We start from the raw sequence: 18,020 nt of genomic DNA, 5'->3' as shown, positions 1-18,020 counted from the left end.
ATTCTATAGCTACTTTTTCCTTTTAATAGGCGTTCACGATGATTCCATGGATATATAGGGTTCTGGTTTGTCATATTCGTGAATGTATCGGAATATTTTGTGATTACTTTATAATACAGTTTGTGCTCTAAATAATTAGCTTTGCAATGTTTTCCTCAATTATTATTAAGTTGTGAAAATTTAGAATTTTTACTGTTTCATGCCGCTTACAAAAAAATACTACTAGGTCCACTTTACTGTAAGATCACAGGAAAGTAAAAGTTAGGTACTTTATCTCAATAATTTATTTGTAATTTTCGATTAATATTACTTCGGAATAAAGAAATAAACAATGGTGAATACTACTAGGTCCACTTTACTGTAATATCACAGGAAAGTGAAACTTAGGTACCTTATCTTAATTTATATATAATTCTCGATTAATATTGCTTCGGAATAAAGAAATAAACTATGGCTGTAGGAATTCATTACTGGGGACAGTTTTGGTTTATTTTAAACTCTTCTCTGCAGTATCGCCTAACGCTTCAAGCCGTACTTATATTTCACTGCTATTTCCTAACCCCGAACAACCTTACGTTACTAGGGTTTTGTATTGATGCATCTGAATGTTATTCACCCTTAGTGGTCAGTAGCGAAGAAGTCAACACACCCGTCTAACGCGCTAATTTGCTGTATACGTGCCGTAAAAGTGATTTTTAGCTGTAAAGATTTTAATCTAAGGAAGTAATGCGTGCAGAAAGTTGAACTTGGGAATAATTTTCGCCCAATCGTGGTCATAGATTGCACGGTCTCCTAAATATCGAACGGAATATATTATATTGAGTTGATGCATGGAATCGTGTCTCTAGTATTTTGCTTTAAAAGGTAAATACATTATTAAATGTTTCACCTAGAGAACTACCTGAGATGATTGTGTGAGAAGCTAAAATAACGGTAACCCATTGAAAATAAAAGCTTTGCAATGCTTTTTTCAAATCTATTGTTCTGTTTTATAAGAATGCTTTGCTTGATTTTTTTTCAAATACCTAAGTGGCCTGAATTCCAAGACGTGTCATCAGGTGTGCTAGTCATTCACTCCATATAGTTTATCCAATATCATGCCCTCCCTAATGGTAATTTTAGGTAGAGTATTTTCATAAATTTTGCCCTCCATAAAAAATCAAATTTGTTAGTCTTTCTGGCAAAGCATTTTTTGAATTTTTAGTGTCAGCCTTTTTTGGCATCCAAACGATGGGAACTTAAGTTTCCTCCTATTATTACTCTTCTTTGTATTTTAGGTATTGATACCCTAAACATTTAGCTATGTCGTTGGAATCATTATCTACAGTCAACATTTATATCGATAGTTAACCTGAAATCAGTGTAGAAATAGTTCTTTTAATTCTCATATCTCCATTTTTATCTATAATTGTTTGACACGAAAGGTGTCGCCTTAGCCTCCATAAATGAACAACGAGCTTCTATCGTTTATTCTTTGTTCAAACTTGTATGAGGCGGTCATATGGAGTGCTGGAGTCTTGACTGAAAGATTATTTATTTTAGCTAGATTGAAGGAAGAGGAAGCCTAATTTCGATTTATGAATACATTAAATATTTAAAGTGTGATTTAAAGATGATTGAGGCATTACTTTTAGGCATTAAGGTCACGTGAATGCCAAATGTCTTCATTTGCTACAATGACTGTTTTCTTTTTACCTAAAAAAAAGTTTCTCTTCTTGTTGATAGACGACATATTTAATTTATTAGAAATATTTTGAATTTTATAAATTTATATAATAATTTAATAAATATTTGAAAAAATTATTTGTAATTAAATTATGTAAATGGTAATGGACTGAACATACATTATTAAATCTCATTTAGTTGTACAGATTTGTCTCTCCAGTTTTATGTTCAGTGTTTTCACTTTACAACTTGACATCCCTCGACTGGAAGAATTTCTTTCCCTTCCTTACAAGCCCTCCTGCCTGAAAGTGCGATAGTCATCTCAGATGTCCCAGGCAATGCATAAATATTCGACTGGTGTGAATATGAATGGGATCAAGATTTTTAACCGGATGACGGCATTTCCCTAGGTGAAAACTGGTTTTATCCGAATAGGTTAAGCGTTGATGAGACTTTTATTTAAATTAGACATTGCAATAGCGGCGTGTTTCGTAGTTACAACAGCTTTACCAAGTGCATCATGTGCATTAGAGTTCTTCCTTACATCTACCTCTTCTACGTAACATAACATGCTTAGTAACATAACATCAATAAATATGTGCAAAGTTAAGAACCCTGATGATGATTTAAAATAAATCGAAACGTTGGCGATAACTTGTTTTCATAAAATACATTTACCTAAACTCCAGGAAATATTATAATTGGTATTATTATCTGCATTCTAAAAAGTGCAGTTAAACTGTAATTTTTTTCTCTTTTTTCAATAGTTGAAATCACCGTTTCAATAAGAAGGGATGGTGAATTTAAAATGCGATTTTATGACTTTGAAGGACCATTGCGTTGTGCAATATGCTATTTAGCCCTGTATTGTATTTTAGCTGTAGCTTTTATAGCTCCAATTTACGGCTGCTTTGTTCTTATTTACGTTTTATAGGTTATGAGCAAATTTAACGTATTGGCCAGTTGCAAACAATGATTTTCCTTCATTATTGTAGTAATCTTTTCATAAATTTTCGCATAATATTTACCTTTGAGGATATTGGTTTCTCCATGTGATAATTAAGTGTCAAGAGTAATTTTCGGCAATCAGCTCTCGTTCTCTGTCGATCAAGAAATCAAAGGGCATAGCTGAATAAGGGGGTGATTAGTCCCCCCTCCGAGATTTCCGTACTTAGGGCATGCGATCTGGAATCAAATAGGACTAATCTCTCCACATTTCCAGCCCGCTAGAGGCAGACCAGGGCCGGCTAGCTCGAAAATACGACTTTCACTCTTTCTGAGATATCTCGGTTTGTGGAGGAATTTTCGGGACCAGTTTACTCAAAAATCACTCCCTGTGGTGGGTATTACAATCGGTATGAGAAATTCCGTTCGTGAGAGGACGAAATGTTTATAAAATTGTCTTTAAAAGGTGTTATGGAGGGCCAGGACATTGAAAAAACAGGACAAATTGGCCAAAATCGCATTCTATATTCTTCTTTTTTTCGCGATGCTCCACCATAAAAAAATCCCATACTCTAGCCGAAAGGTATGAAAAACGCCACTGGAAAACAATTATTTCTTCGTTGCCCTTTCAAAAATATTTTATAAAAACGATGCGTTAAAAATTTTCAAATGGATGCCATTTCTCCTTTTCCCGCTCAACATTCTTGAAAACGATTGGACTTTGCTCCATTAAATAAGCTTTTAATTGCCGCAAACAGCATTAAAAAATAAGCTTTCTTGGCCGAGATATCCCAAAAAGAGTGAAAATCGTATTTTCGAGCTAGCTGGCCCTAGTGGGCCTCCAGCGGGATGGAAGTGTGGGGAGGTTAGTCCTATTTGATCCCAAATCGCATGACCTAAGTTTGGAAAAAATCCAGGAGGTTGGACTTTTCATCCTCTTATTCAGCTATGCCCTTCTCGTGGAAAGTGCTATAGGCTTTAATTTTTACTAGGTATGGACGGATCCAGGATATTTTACGGATCCGGATTCGGATCGAATCCTTGATTTTCGGAGCCGGATCTTTCGGATCGGATATTTTCGGGTCCAAATGCATTTTCAAATACCTGCTATTAAGCGAAGTAATTATTCAAGTTTATTCTGGGTACGTAAAATCGAAGGAATGCTTTTTAGATTTTCATACACATTTTAATATTTTTATAGATTAAAAATCATTTTTATAGGCTTTCAAGTTGTTTTTTTAAATATCTTTACATGCTCAGGACCTAAACTGTTACGCTTGGGTTTGGAAATGAAAACAGGAAAAAACTTCGGGTAAACCACTGACCAGTGGCGTAGGACAAGAATCGCATGCGACGGCACATTCGAACATAGAATCGGAACTCTTTCCACCCTTATGAGGCGTTGCATTCACTGAAGCTATTATTTAAAATTTCGGATCCAGATCCGATGTCTTCCGCGACTTTGGATCCGATGCATCCGATGAAGGGCAATATCCGCGGATATTTGGATCCGAGGTATCCGATCCGACCTTCCCTAATTTTTACCTTGTTCATTTTTGTCGAGCAGTCCCATGACTACCACATTTCTAGCAATATTGATCGTTCTCATGCATTAAGTGAGTTCTAAGAGACCATTATTTTTGAAATTCTGCTAGTTGAACTTACAAAAATACAATATCTTGTGCACATTTCGAAATTACAGTGAGTCAGGCTCCGAAATTCTAGACTTTGTTCACCCTCTAAAGAAGAAGAAATGAAAGAGATTAGTATTTCTATTATAATTAGTTTTAAGAGCTAAGGTTCAAATAATAAGGTTTAAGGTTATAATTCAAATATGTCTTTGGATGAAAGGCCTTTTATAATACCTCCTTAAAGGCACAACCACCATACGCCATTGCATGATTTGAACCCCTATGTGAGAATATACCGGCAAATTTTTGGAAAAAAGGATGTGGAAAACTGTGGTTCAATGAAAATTTTCGTAATCTTTTTTAAATTTTATGGTTATACTTTTGTAAATGGATTATGCCTACATGAGGTGAATGTGTCTGATGTTGAGATAATTGTTGTAAACATTTTATAACCTTACTATGGTCATAATAATGATTAAACTCTGTTAATCTTCTATATTATTTCTACTGTATAGATACCTTTTTCTCAACTTATACGCAACCAAACTCTACAAATGAGGTACCAAAATGCACAGAATTTATCAGAGAACATGTGACGGCATATGTTACTTCCTAAATATTGCTATTGTTTCCTAAAATTGTTTTTTTAATAATAAAAAAAAGAAAAACCGGTAAATATTCCTGACGTTAACGGCGCACAAACTGATACATTTGTTCATTTGCAACAATATCTCGCATTCTTTAAATAGCTTTTATCAAAATGCGGCTGATTCCTCATTCAAGTCTCCTGTTGATACGTAAGTATGAGTCATCATGTGCGTTTAACAGAGGATAGTGTAATTACTTCCAATGTTGTGTTTAAAGAGGTCCTCTGACCTCAATTTGTACATGAACATTGCAATTAAATTTGTACATACGACCCTGCCTTTTCTTCTACATTTTAAAATTATAAACGCGCCTCTCCCTCTGTGGACCTGCATTGCAAAGAGCGGGGGAAGCACGCTGGGAGCGGGCGCATCACGCTCGTATTAGAATAATTCGAGCTCCACTCTGCGTTAATAGAATGTTTTTAACTACAGCGGGGTGAAGTGAAAAGCCTAATTCAAACGTCTTCGCCATTACTGTAATGATCTTTGCTGTGGTCCACATGAGTGGGGGGCCGGAATCCAGTCATCTGCTCCGCCTTCTCCTCACTGACCCGTGATCCCGTTCTGAGCGACGACCTTCGAGGAAATCTTACTTTTCCGCTCGTCCGTCCAATCTTTCCGCCCTACTTATTCCTGTCACGTCACTTTGCCAAGATGTGGGAAAATTCTCTCAGAATTCAAGTTCTTATGCATTATGGGTCCATCTTTGTCTTAATTTTAACCCGCGATCATCCAACTTATTGGGAGTGGTATGAGTGCCTCAGTTGTAAGCGTACTTATTCCTTTTTCTTGTCGCTCAAATTTTGACATTTTCTTTTGTAGTTAAAGCGAAAAAAAATATGAAATTTTTTATCTCTATCCTAAAATATATCTCTATTGCTTTATCGCTTTACAAAAATGTGCTTGTTCAGTTGGAGGTGGGATCGTGGTAGCTTAGTGGTAGCTCGGCTGCTGATCGATGGGTCCGAGGTGAGCTCTACTCTCTCCCATCTAAGCCGACCGTCGGGTTGAAAAACTTAATGAGATCAGTGGGATGAAACGTACCTACTCGCACTTCCAACCGCGTTACCCATGGGTCCGTGCAGACGTTTCGACAGCTGACTCTGCTGTCAGACTAAGTCAGAGAGTGTTCCATCCATCTCACTCACCTGGGAAATCCTGAAGCCTTGGATTTAAAGTGATTTCGAAGTCAATCCGAAAGGTCACTGTACAAATATTTTGAAGCGATTCATCCCTAGTTCTTGGCCGTAAAAGAGTCTTCAGGGCACTCCAGCGGTTTGCACCCTATAAGATGAGCCTAACCCTTCATTTGCTCGTAGAAGTCTTATGAAATGATGCTGCCTTCCTATGCAGTCGTGTCGTGTTGTCGTTTCGTCGTAACGGACTTAACCTTTCCATCATCGAGTCTTAATCCTTAACCCTGCATATTCAAATGCGAAGGGTTCAAATCAAATTATGTTAGGATTGAACATCGGGAATATCTAGAAGGCGACCATCAGATAATATTTGCCCCACTGTGGAGCCGGAAGGGGAAGGAAAGAATTATGAAACGTCTCAATTAGAAGACGTTAATATCGTATTAATGAGCAGACGTGTTTAAATGTGAAAAGATAATGCTCTAAATAAATTACGCCTAGAATTAATTGAAGACCACTCAAAAATTGCCAAAAATTGAGCGGCAAGGAAAAACCCTGAGCAACAATAAATATGTAACGTTGATTAGTGTCTTGTAGTGCAGGTCTTGAATAAGTTAAATGCAAATACATGCCAGCCTTTCTGTATATTGTTTATAAACCTTCACCAGGGTTTTATTGCAATGAATTGGCTTTTTACGATAAACCTGTTCCCGCAGAAGCTTTCCACAAAAATTTAATTTCTTGACCAACCAAGGACTAGGTCTAATGGCCGAGAGTTACTGATGGCTTTTCATTATCAAATGGATGAACAAATTCCCATAATTATTCAAGAACTACATTCCAAGACAATATTAAACGTAAAATATAGGGGAAGAAAGAAAGAAAAAAAAACAATTCACTAAATTTTTAAGCAGGATCTAATTACGCTTATTTATTTATTTATATTCAGAATTTATTATTTTATTTTATTATATATTTATTTATAATTATTAATATATTGATTGCGGAAAAATGAATTTCCATGCATGTCCGTTCGGCAAAATATCTTTCTAATTATATATCGTTTCTGTCGGACCTGGAAATATAGCGGTATATGGTATTCTAATATGATGTCCTCTTCCCCAGTCGATCTGAAAGATATCTATTATCAATTGCTCAAGCAGTCTTTGGGAATGCTCTCTCCTTTAGGCTTGAAAGTAGTGAAACGTTTTTTCCTGTGTACCGGGTTTAAATATCTATACCCCTGCCTGTAACTACCTACAGTTGCAGAATTTTGTACTTGGAATCTCGATCGTTGATCGAGTGGGTACTGTGTGGAGTACACCACGATTAGAACAATCCACCCGTCGTATGGGCCATTAATTCTTACCCTTGCAGCCTTCCCTTATCAATTGGCTAACGCCAATACCGTTTTTTTCTTCACGGCACCTCAGTGGGGTAAATGACATTATCTGTCTGTCGCCTTCTGTATTTGTCTGATGTTGATTCCTAACATAATTTGATTCGCTAACACGATTAGTGAGGGAAAAAAATTGCCTCGAAAACCAGCTTCTGTTTTTTTGTGGCAGATATATCTAGCCGTTTGATTAAAATTATTATGGTCATTAAATTATAATTGAGTTTCGACAGCCTCAGCTTCATCATCGAAGTGAAATCGTCTTGATTACCTCATTTGTACAAAAATTTATGTCAAACCTGAATATGTACCCATAAATTGATGGTCTTGATTCTTGGTAAATATGAATCGGAATTACAGTTTCCTCGCTAAGTGGTCTTCGCACTCTGAGTATTTAGGTCAGATGAAACTGAGATTCTAATTCTTGTGAGATTTTGGCCTTGATCTTATGAAATATCCTGGTGGCATCTTATCTTCTGCGTATCATCAAGTAATGGGTACATCCGCAGTAATATTAAGAAGTATCATAGCAATCAATTGGCTATCATTCACTGCTACTCAGCTCTGGACTCTAAAATTTTCGGAAAGAAGCTAACGTGACTTTGCATCCCTGGTAGTAGTATTTTAGTCTGAAAGCAATAAGTAATACCTTATGAAATAGTTAAAATTGTGTAATTTTATGAATTCGGTCAGATACCGTCTTCTCGCCTCTGGAGTGGTGCTGTAGAATTCTGATCAAATGATGTCACCGTTTTTTATCATTTAGGCACGTTTTTTCAGGAATATTTCTTCCTATTTGTATATATTTCGGCGTCTTTTAATTTTTCTGCTTTATACTCGCTTGTTTCCAGATTTTAATATTTTTAAAGTAATGTTTCTTAAAATTTTTGCATTCTTTTAGACATTTATTGCGCCTATTTTTCACAAGTCCCTTCCTAATTTTGTATAACATTAGCATTTCTTGGACAATAGTTCCGGCGAGTGCAACTTTAGCATCCATGGGAATCCACTTTATTTTATTATATTTGTTTCGACTCTCGGTTTTCCTATTCATTCTTTTGGAATTGGTGGAAGTACATTTGCGTCGGAACTTCATATTAAAATGTTTGAATGCGAAAGTCATACCGTGAATTGTCATTCATCTCATGTGACCGATACCTTTTCTTGGCGTAGGAAGCTGGTTTATATAATAGATTTTAACATTCGAAGACGGTACTGTTTCCCAATTCATGGCATCCAACCACCGTCGTAAGTAAATAGGCGGTGTAAAGAGGCAGTGAGGTAAATAAATAGATGGACTAGTAAATACTTAGGAGGGCAGAATTTGCAATTGCCAGGAAAAGTTAGTTTTCAGTAAAACTGGGATCTTGGAACGCAAGGGAGCGAAGTGTAAACGTAATAAATTGGAGAACAGGTTGTAATACTTATTTAGGCGGAAGGTATTTAGATTAAGGATTTAATTAATAATTAAAAAGAGGACAGGTTTAGATTGACTTAAGTTTTATTGTCTTATAGAATGGTGTTGAGTGATTCACAATATGTGAATACACTCAAGTAAATAAATTAGGTGCTAGCGAGGGAGTTTTGGCAGTCTGGTTAAAATTTAACCGTGGTAGGCGTAAGGGGCGGCGAAAGCCTTGGCGACGGGTGCGGCGTAGGCGACGGGAGCGGCCACCTTGGCGACGACGGCCTTGGCGACAGCGGGCTCGCGGTGGACGACGGCGTTGAATCCGTTGACGGGGTCAGCGGTGTAGTCGACGGTACGGCGGGTGCCGTCGGGTTCAACCAGGCTGTAAGATCCCTGGACGACATCACCATCGCGGGTCTCGTGCTGTCCTTTGGAGTCTCCGGTCAGAGCATCCTGGATGTCGTAGGAGTAGCTGTAGTGGGGGTTGGGGTCGAAGTCGGTGTCAACGGCGACCTTGGCGATGGCGGGTGCGGCGACGACGGCCTTGGCGACGGGTGCGGCGTAAGCGACGGGGCGGGCAGCGTAGGCGAGGGGTGCGGCGTATCCGGCGTATCCGGCGTGGTAAGCGGCGGGTGCGGCATATCGGGCCACGGTTGGGGCCACGACAGCGGGGGCGCCGAGGTATCCGGCGCTGGCGACGGCCACGAGGGCGGCGAGGACGAAGAACTGTTGGAAAGGCGTGCAGAATGCATGGATTATTGAAGGAATGTTCATTATAACTTATTATAAAAATCTTGGAAAAAAATATCGCCAACAAAAAAAAGGCTTGCGTTCTCATTCCATGATTGTCCTACCTAAAAGGTGCCAAGGTATGGCATTATCCATCGTGCGAAATAACTCACTTTTCAATGTTCTACAAAAATTTATTGTTCCGATCCTGGGTTTCAACTTCTAGATAGTCACTATTAAGGTGTAATATGTAGTGGTTGAAACCCAGTCGGTGAGGATATTAAAATGTTTTCGATCATTACACAATGAGTTATTTCGCACGATACATAAGTGGTTCCAACTAGTGAAGTCTGTATTCTTGATGTATGTGGCATTATGTTTCGAATTAATTTAAGGTGTTCGGAAATGGTGACCGAAAGTTTAGGTAGCATGCCTACCATACACCTGGTACCATACAGTTCTCGAAGGCATTGGCAAGAACTTAGGGCCAAATTATCCGCCGGTTATGGAATAAATTCAATTGATTTAGGCGTGATATGGTGGAATTTAGGCATTTTAAAAATAAATCGCCATTTTACACAGATATTTTAATGCTATGATAACGCATTTCGTATGGTACAAGAACGTCTTAAGCGTCGTATGAATTACGTTTTATTTTTGATATGCCGGTTATTTCTAGATCGTCGAAATTGATGAATGTTGGGCCGAGACTATGTTATGGTGCGTCAGTTAGTACCTCAGCCAAGGTGCTCTTGTTCGCTATCAGCCAGTGATTTGAACGTTATTTATGAGGTAGGTGCATTGTATCTAGAAAGGCCTAATTCCCGGGTCCCGGGTTCATATCCCGGGTGAGAATTTTGGATATTCCCGCTAAAACTCGTCATGAATTCACATTTGAAATATAGCGTAAGAAAAAGATGAAATTACCATGAAGGAATAATGCTGGCTCAGTCCTATTGTATTCATTGTGCGAAACCTCAATCTCATGAATTAATTGAGTAAAAATAGAAATAGGTTTAAAACTTCGCAAGAAATTGGGCCTGTCTGTTCGAATCCCGATCAAGAGAGATGTTTTTATTCCTTTGTGGGAATCACACTGTTTCTTCTCCTGGGAATTAGTCCATGGCGGTGTCCTGGACAATTTTCTGCGATTGTGTGGTGAAAGTGCTCTTGTGTATTGTTGTTAAAATCTAATTCTCCTTTCAAAATGTACTCTCAGTCACCTACAGCGCCAAAATAATCACTGTTTACGTATCAACGTAATTTTTTCTACAATTCACACTTATTGCGCTGCGAACGTAATCTCCTTTTTTTATTTGGATTAGAATTTAGACTGAGTAATTGTCCTCATTCTACGCATAATTTGATGAAAAAGAATAGGAAAGTCTTATATCACGTCCTCCTCTATGAGCCTGAAATCGTGCTTAAAAATTTTAAAAATTAGACAATAAATGATTTTAATTTGATTATTTAGGGGCGGTAATCGTTAATTCTATAATATTTTTAAAAAATTTAGGCAGTGATGTTACGTGGCGTGAATTTGGTATCATTAAAATTCTCGGCTTAGAGTTAAATCAGGTGTTGTTCTTGTGTGACTGCGTCGAATGTATGGTGGGTCCTACGGTCAATTACAACGTTAAGGGGATTAACTTTCGAAGCTCTAAATCAAGTGGTAAGCGAACTACAACTACTGCAGTGTCTGTTTTTTTTCAGGCTAAAGATGCAATGAATATTTCTCGGGTGTCAGACGGGGTAAGGTCGTCCACATCTCCTTCCAACATTTCGGTGTGCAACTCGCTCGTCGTCCCCTGGGATTTAGGAATCCAGTTTGGATAAATCCAATATGATCCGATTGGATTCCTGAATCCTTGAGGATGATGGGCGAGTAGCACATCGAAACTTTGGAGGTAGAATGTTGGACCTTACCCGATGTGAAACCCGGGAAAAATTTTCACCGGTAGGAATCGACTCGACGGGGGAGAAGTGGAGCTTTTTGTGGAGTGGCTCACTTTGCTACTCACCTTAAGTGCCATTTTGGAGTGTTCGTTCACAAGTGCTCTCACTGTTTTCCCACTAGAGTATTTATACGAGCGGCGATCACCCCTGCCCCCCCTCCGTCGCTTCGTCCTTTCCCTTGGGCTGATGTAATCGCCTGGTGCTCGAGAGAGGGTGGACCCCTCGCTTCAGGCCATGCACTCTTTCACTGCACACCGTCTATGACCACGCCTTGCCACTCCGCCCGTTGATCCATTTTCCATTCCTCCCTTCCCCACTTTCTTCCCCCGACACAATTAAGACATTCTACTTTGAATCCGCGAAATGTAGCCGATTCGCCCATTTTTTTCGCTCCGAATTCACATGAGTGTGGGATTGAAAAATGTTCGTGGCCACTTCATTGATATGTTTCATGTGTACTTGGCCTACATTTTTCAATGATTTCTTTTCCTTGCCTGCGTCAATTGATCTAGTTTGCAGGAATTCACGTGATGGAGTCGTGGCATATCGATCTCTTGTGAACTTTCGATGAATGGGAATGTCCGAGAGCGTAGAAAATATCTATCGCTTCCTGGGATGTAAAAGAAATTAGTTCTCAAATAATTTCCAGGTAACCATATTAATTTTTATTTAGCTGGACTGAGGTAGTTCCTTGAAATATATTCCTGAAAATATTGTTAAAGACATCATTGTTTTGTGTTTTACTCAAGAAATGGAAGTCGAAAACTTGACCGTTCCTTGGAAATTTTAATCGCTTTTTGTTGAATCTAATGCACACTTTTTTCCTCCTGCGACCCAATTTATCCATTCTACTTCAAATATGCAAAATGTAGGGCACTAGCCGATTTTTTCCGGTCAAAAATTCAAGTATGAGGGTGGTAAAAATGTTTGCCGCCAATTCATTCATATATTTTATTGTACTTGGCCTTTGTTGTTCTATGAGTTTTTTCCTGGGATACGCTCTTAGCTTTCAGGAATACTCGTGATGTAGTCATGCACTGTCTATCTCTTTCATCTTTCGGTCTTCGGTAATTTCCGGAATTATTGAACAAAAAGTTTTTATTCTTGGATGGATACAATTTACGAAGGTAACCCCGAATGTTCAGTCTAGGTGAAATCTTTGTTACTGAAATTAAAAATATAAAAAAGAGTTTCCATGTAATTATTTCCAGAATATATCGTTGAGAAATCGAATTTGCATCATTTTTAGGATAAAAATCTTGAAATTTACGATTGTTCGTATATTTTTGTAGATATGTGTTGGATCTGGTGTCTTCCTAGAGTACATATGAAGCTTTCACGTTTTGACGTCTATTATGCTTTTTCTTCTACGAATGGAGTTAGCTTTCGATTGTTTAATTATCATCTGAAATGCTTGCACACACTTCCCTCCCTTCCCTAAACCAATTAAGCTGTTCCGTACTTTGTTCACACAGTAATGAGGATATTCGCTATTCTTAATCCACCAAAATTCATAAAAAAGTGATTGAAAATATTCGTTGCCAGTCATGACTTATCGATAATTTCTTCCTCTCCTAACCCAAAATAATGCAATTCCACTTCAATTTCTCGAAAAGTAGGGAATTCCTCCGTTTTCATATAATAATTCTTGTATAACTTGTTGAATTAATGTTTGTGGCTTATTGATCGAAGTTTTCGATTTTGCTTGTCCAATATTTTTCTAGAGTTAGTTTTGTAGGCTATGCGAGCTCATCTAGTTTGCAGGAACGTATTCAAGTGATCGAATCATGGCACGTGGTACTTTTAACTTTACATTTTTGGCAACGTTCGGAAGTGTAGAAAATAAGTATTAATTTTTCACTGGAGGGATGAAATAAAAAAATATTGACTGCTCTTTGTAATATTATTATAACCAAATAAAATTATTTGCTTTACAGTGTTTTCTTGTAGAGCAGTACCGATTTCACCCGCTATGGCATTAAAAGGTGGAGGAAAAAACATTAATTCGTTTAAACCATCTGTTATACCTTTCTTAGTGTAACTCTTTATGCCATTAATACTTCTAAGAAGTTCCAGATGTACCCGGTGGAAACCTGGAAGGATTGTGAAACATCAATCACTCTGCTGACCCTGAGAAGCAATAAATTAGGGATATTGCCATCTAATTTTCCTTTTAAGTTTATAATCTACCAAAGAGTTCTTGATGGCATCGTTGGATAAATCTTTTTTTACGTTATCCCTGAAATAGAAATAAAAAAAACTTATCTCTCTTCGTACGTTTTTGATAGAATTGAGTGGGATCTGGTCCCTTCTCAGGCATGAAGGTTTCCTCTCTTGCCAAGAATCATTTGCAACTTGAACGCTTACGGTGCGCTTTCTGTGGCTCCATTTATTGACACTCTGTTACTGAACACGTTCATTCATGTGAAATCATAATCCAGGTTTAATATATTTACGGCCAATGTCTTGAAATTTTGCTGTTTACTTGACCCAAAATACTCAGTGAGTATTTTTTTAATGGACCAACCTCCTCTTCTAGTTAACATGAATTCTTGCGTTTTAGGCATGTTAAGTACCGCCTCGGGGTTAAATCTTAAGCTTGGTACCAGTCGGGGATACGCCGAAAATAATCGGTAATAGCGTACGTCAGGAACTAGTATCTCTTTACCAGGAAATATGTATACATGTTACATGGAGTTTTTAATACAAAGTTTCTATTTATGCAATTATTTATTGCTAAAATTGTCACCTATCCGTTGTAAAATTATGCAATAAAATGTGCCCATTAGATTTTTGGGGGTTTAATATTAGAAATATATACATATATAGGGGCACGGGAGGAAAAGAAAGGCTGGGAACTGCTGCCCTAGATTGTAGAATTACATATTGCTTCCTGAGTGAAAAATAAATTATTATGTCACTCTTAAAGGACGTTTTCGATACTGTCTTAATAGTTTTTCCCTGCATTCAAGGCAAAGGAAGATTTTCCATGTAATGCATTACATTAGTTTACGATGAATAAAACATTTTTTTCTTGTCCTGAAATTGTGATTGCAGGTTTTAGAAATAGTAGCTGTTCGCAGGAATGTAATGTAATATTAATTTAGATCTGGTTCCATCTCGGTAGACGAAGTATTCTCGTTTACGATACACGATACAGTTAACGATTTTGAGTGCATTTTTTAGAGAATTCTTATTCATAAATCTTTGCGAAATAGCTTCCTGTCATTCATTATGTTTTACTTTGATGTATGTGGTTCCCTTTCTATAACTTCATTATCTTCCGTGGCCTTAGCCCTCTTTCTCCTCCCCCAACCCATTCAGCTATTCTGCAAATCTTTCTTGCAATGTATGTGAATCCTCAACTTTTTTGCGGTCGGAACCAATGTGGATCGTTATATAGGAGATTGTAAAAATATATGTGGCCAATTTATTGAGATGTTCAAGTAATTTGGCCTTTATTTTTCAATGAGTATTTCCACTACACTTCGCTACTTGCTCTAGTTTGCTTGAATTTATGTGATCGAGTCACGTAACCTACCGTCTATATTTTAGCATTATATGCATAGCCATGCCCTTGATTGGAGACAATATGGAGTGTCCCCTGGCGTTCAAAGTCAACTAAAAATGGCTTCCATCATTTACGTTCTGAATATTGCCATAATAATTATCACCTGTACTAAACATCTACCTACAGTTCCTTTGGAGGTCACTGAAAGAGAAATATTGGAAGGAAACCGTTGTATTCTAGGCCACAATGGAAATAGTAAGGACCTTTTTGGAAGGAAACTTGATTTTATGTGGACTTTTTCAAAGGTTTTTGTTGGATCTGATCCCGTGCCGACGAATAACTTATTCTCGCGATACCAGTGTAGAATTTTTTGGATTAAGTTGGTATTTTAGTACATATTACGATCGGAAATATTTATCGCTCCAAACCAAGTACAGTTGACGAAAAGAAATCAACCAAAACAAATGAACGGAACAAAAAAATCAGTACCTCAAATAAGATAGATGTCTATTGTTCACTTTCTATTACTTTTTAGTTGAGGATGTCCCTTCCATGCTTTTATCCTCTTCTTATGAAGTATTGTCATTCCAGCTTACTAGCATGAACTGATGTTTTACTTTCAATGTTGCTCATGATGTTGCAAACATTCGTCGAAGACGTTAAGCCTGAGGACTTAATACGATTCATACTGCACCATTTTCATATAATATGATCTTGATTATTATTGTATCGTAGGGTTACATTTTTACCTCACTCTCTTGCAAGTTATATTCTAGTTTTCGAAGAATTATTAACCTAGTCATTTGAAGGACTTGTTTTGTTGGAAAAGAAAGTAAATGTTTTTATTTACGTAAACGATAAGTAAAAATGGGACTCACCATTTTTCTCTCGTTGTTCATGAATGTGAAATGTTAACTTAATTTATGCAGGAATTAATTTAAAAAAGCGATTAAATAATTCTTGATAAATCTAATTCTAATAAGATTAATTTAAAAAAGCGATTAAATAATAATAATAAATTAAAGTATATGTCGTATATGATGCAAAAAAGTTGTTAGCCAACGTATCAGTCAAATATCAATATTAAATCTGTGCAAAACTAAGCCCTGATTAAGGTTTTAAATAAACCGAAACGTTGGCTAACAAATGTTTTTCATTACACATGGCATATACTCCAAGAATTATTTAATCATTAATTAAATGAGATCAAGATAAGAGGAAAAATAAAATCTGACAAAAAACTTATTATAATAGCCAAACTAAGCATGCGTCACGGTACGACTTAGTTACACATGAAGGATTTGGTTTCCTTCATTTCTTGACGTTGAGGCAGTATTTCATTTTGGTAGTGAAGGCCGTTCGGGTAATCTCCTCCATGGCTTCTGACGTTTCGGGGTACGAGTCGTTCAGGAAGAGTCCTGAGGGCTGGATGCAATTCAATCAAAAAAATCATTGAGCCCAGACCACGACTCATGCCCCGAAACGTTGGTAGCCATGGATGAAATTACCCGATGGAGAACCCGAGCAGCCTTCACGACCAGCATACAGGAAAAACATCAGATCTAGTTGTAGAATTTCATTTTTGTTGTTTCCATCGTTATAATCGCCCCAACTTGAGCCAATGCTTACACTTTCATGCAGGCGAGTGCACTTGGCCCACATCCTTAATGAGATTTTCTCTCCTCTGACACTTGCTCTGTTTCTCACAAACCTATCCGTGTCTTGTGGTCCACCGTCTTCAGTTGCAGCTTTTTAACTTTGGATTATAGAAAATTATACGTTACTCGAGTAAGTAAAAAATATGAGTGCTTCTCCTTTGAATGACCTTTACATAATCAATTTTCGAGTTGCACTGAGAAGCAAATTCTTTGGTATATTTTTTTTACTCATTTTTGGAAAAGAGCAAAATTTTAAGCGTACTTATGATGGGTTGATAGTATCGCTTATTGTTCATCGTGTTTTTATCGCTCTAATTTACATTTTAATTTATCTTTAATCAACGAGTTGGTATAAATCTCCACCTTAGTGATTTTTTTCTTGACAAATGTGAAAATAGATTCTTCTCTGTGCATTATTATCTGCAAAACGGAAACCCTTGCGTCAACCAATGTGTAATAATTAATGGCTGTAATTACTACGAAAATCCTCATCACTCACACACATTGTCGGTTTCTCATTCTGAAGGTTTGTCAGGATAGGTGTGGGCAGAGCTCATCCCGTCACAGGCGAGTTGAATGTCATTCATCCATGATAGGGAGCCTTAGGCGCGGTGAAAATATTGTGAGTACCCGATAGCTTCACCAGACAGGATTCTTCCGTTAACAGCCAAACGCTCGCTATATCCAGTATACTTATCTGCTTCAAAAAGTGTACCCAGTGGCGTGAAATATAATTCGAGCTTTAATTTTCATCCGTTTGCCCTCTTGAAATCATGGCAATGCTTGGTTCGTTATAATTCGAAAGCTATCATTGCTACCCTCTTTTTTGGGATATAAATTATATTGCGTTTCGTGTATTATTATTGATTTTGTTACATTTCGTCTTTCTTTCGATAAAAATTCTGTAACAAATCGCTACGCGATTGTTGTTGATGTTTATTCGGGTATTCCCTGCGTAATTATTCGGTGTGTTGCCCGACTTTTCGTGGCTGTTGCGGGTCACTTTTTCGCTGGAAATTTCCTAAGAAAATATGATCAGTAACGGCCAAAACCCCGGATTACACATCAAGTAAGTGCACTCGAAAGTATCCCCGAAGAAAAATCAAGTGCTACAAAAACGCTAAGAACGCAAGAACGCCAACAAAAAAAATCGTTATGCGAGCCTCGCAATGCTCTGTTTTATCATGTAATGAATGAAATGTGGCAGGAAGTGGTAAAGTGGTGGAGAAGAACACATTTCTTTCAACCGGTTTGGGAGGCATTCGATGGAATTACTTCTTCTCTGTCAGTCTCACCTTCCTGGGCGAGCCATTTCCTTTTTGATCTCCGATTTCCAAG

The 18,020-nt window shown here is 37.6% G+C and overlaps 1 protein-coding gene across 1 annotated transcript; it reads right to left on the bottom strand.

Annotated features, from left to right (window-relative positions):
• Positions 1-8,903: 8,903 nt before the first annotated feature.
• On the bottom strand, positions 8,904-11,608 carry LOC124165939 (larval cuticle protein A3A-like). The gene is made up of 2 exons (XM_046543475.1): positions 11,579-11,608; positions 8,904-9,554 (listed from the first exon to the last, which is right to left on the bottom strand). Exons 1-2 carry the CDS (start codon positions 11,588-11,590, stop codon positions 9,024-9,026), a joined length of 543 nt encoding a protein of 180 aa, XP_046399431.1. The 5' UTR covers positions 11,591-11,608; the 3' UTR covers positions 8,904-9,023.
• Between the last annotated feature and the right edge of the window lie 6,412 nt (positions 11,609-18,020).

The sequence above is a fragment of the Ischnura elegans genome, chromosome 9 (assembly GCF_921293095.1).
Source record: "Ischnura elegans chromosome 9, ioIscEleg1.1, whole genome shotgun sequence".
Lineage (NCBI taxonomy): Eukaryota > Metazoa > Arthropoda > Insecta > Odonata > Coenagrionidae > Ischnura > Ischnura elegans.
Note: the sequence above shows the minus strand (reverse complement) of the source record. Positions and strands in the feature narration are given on the sequence as shown.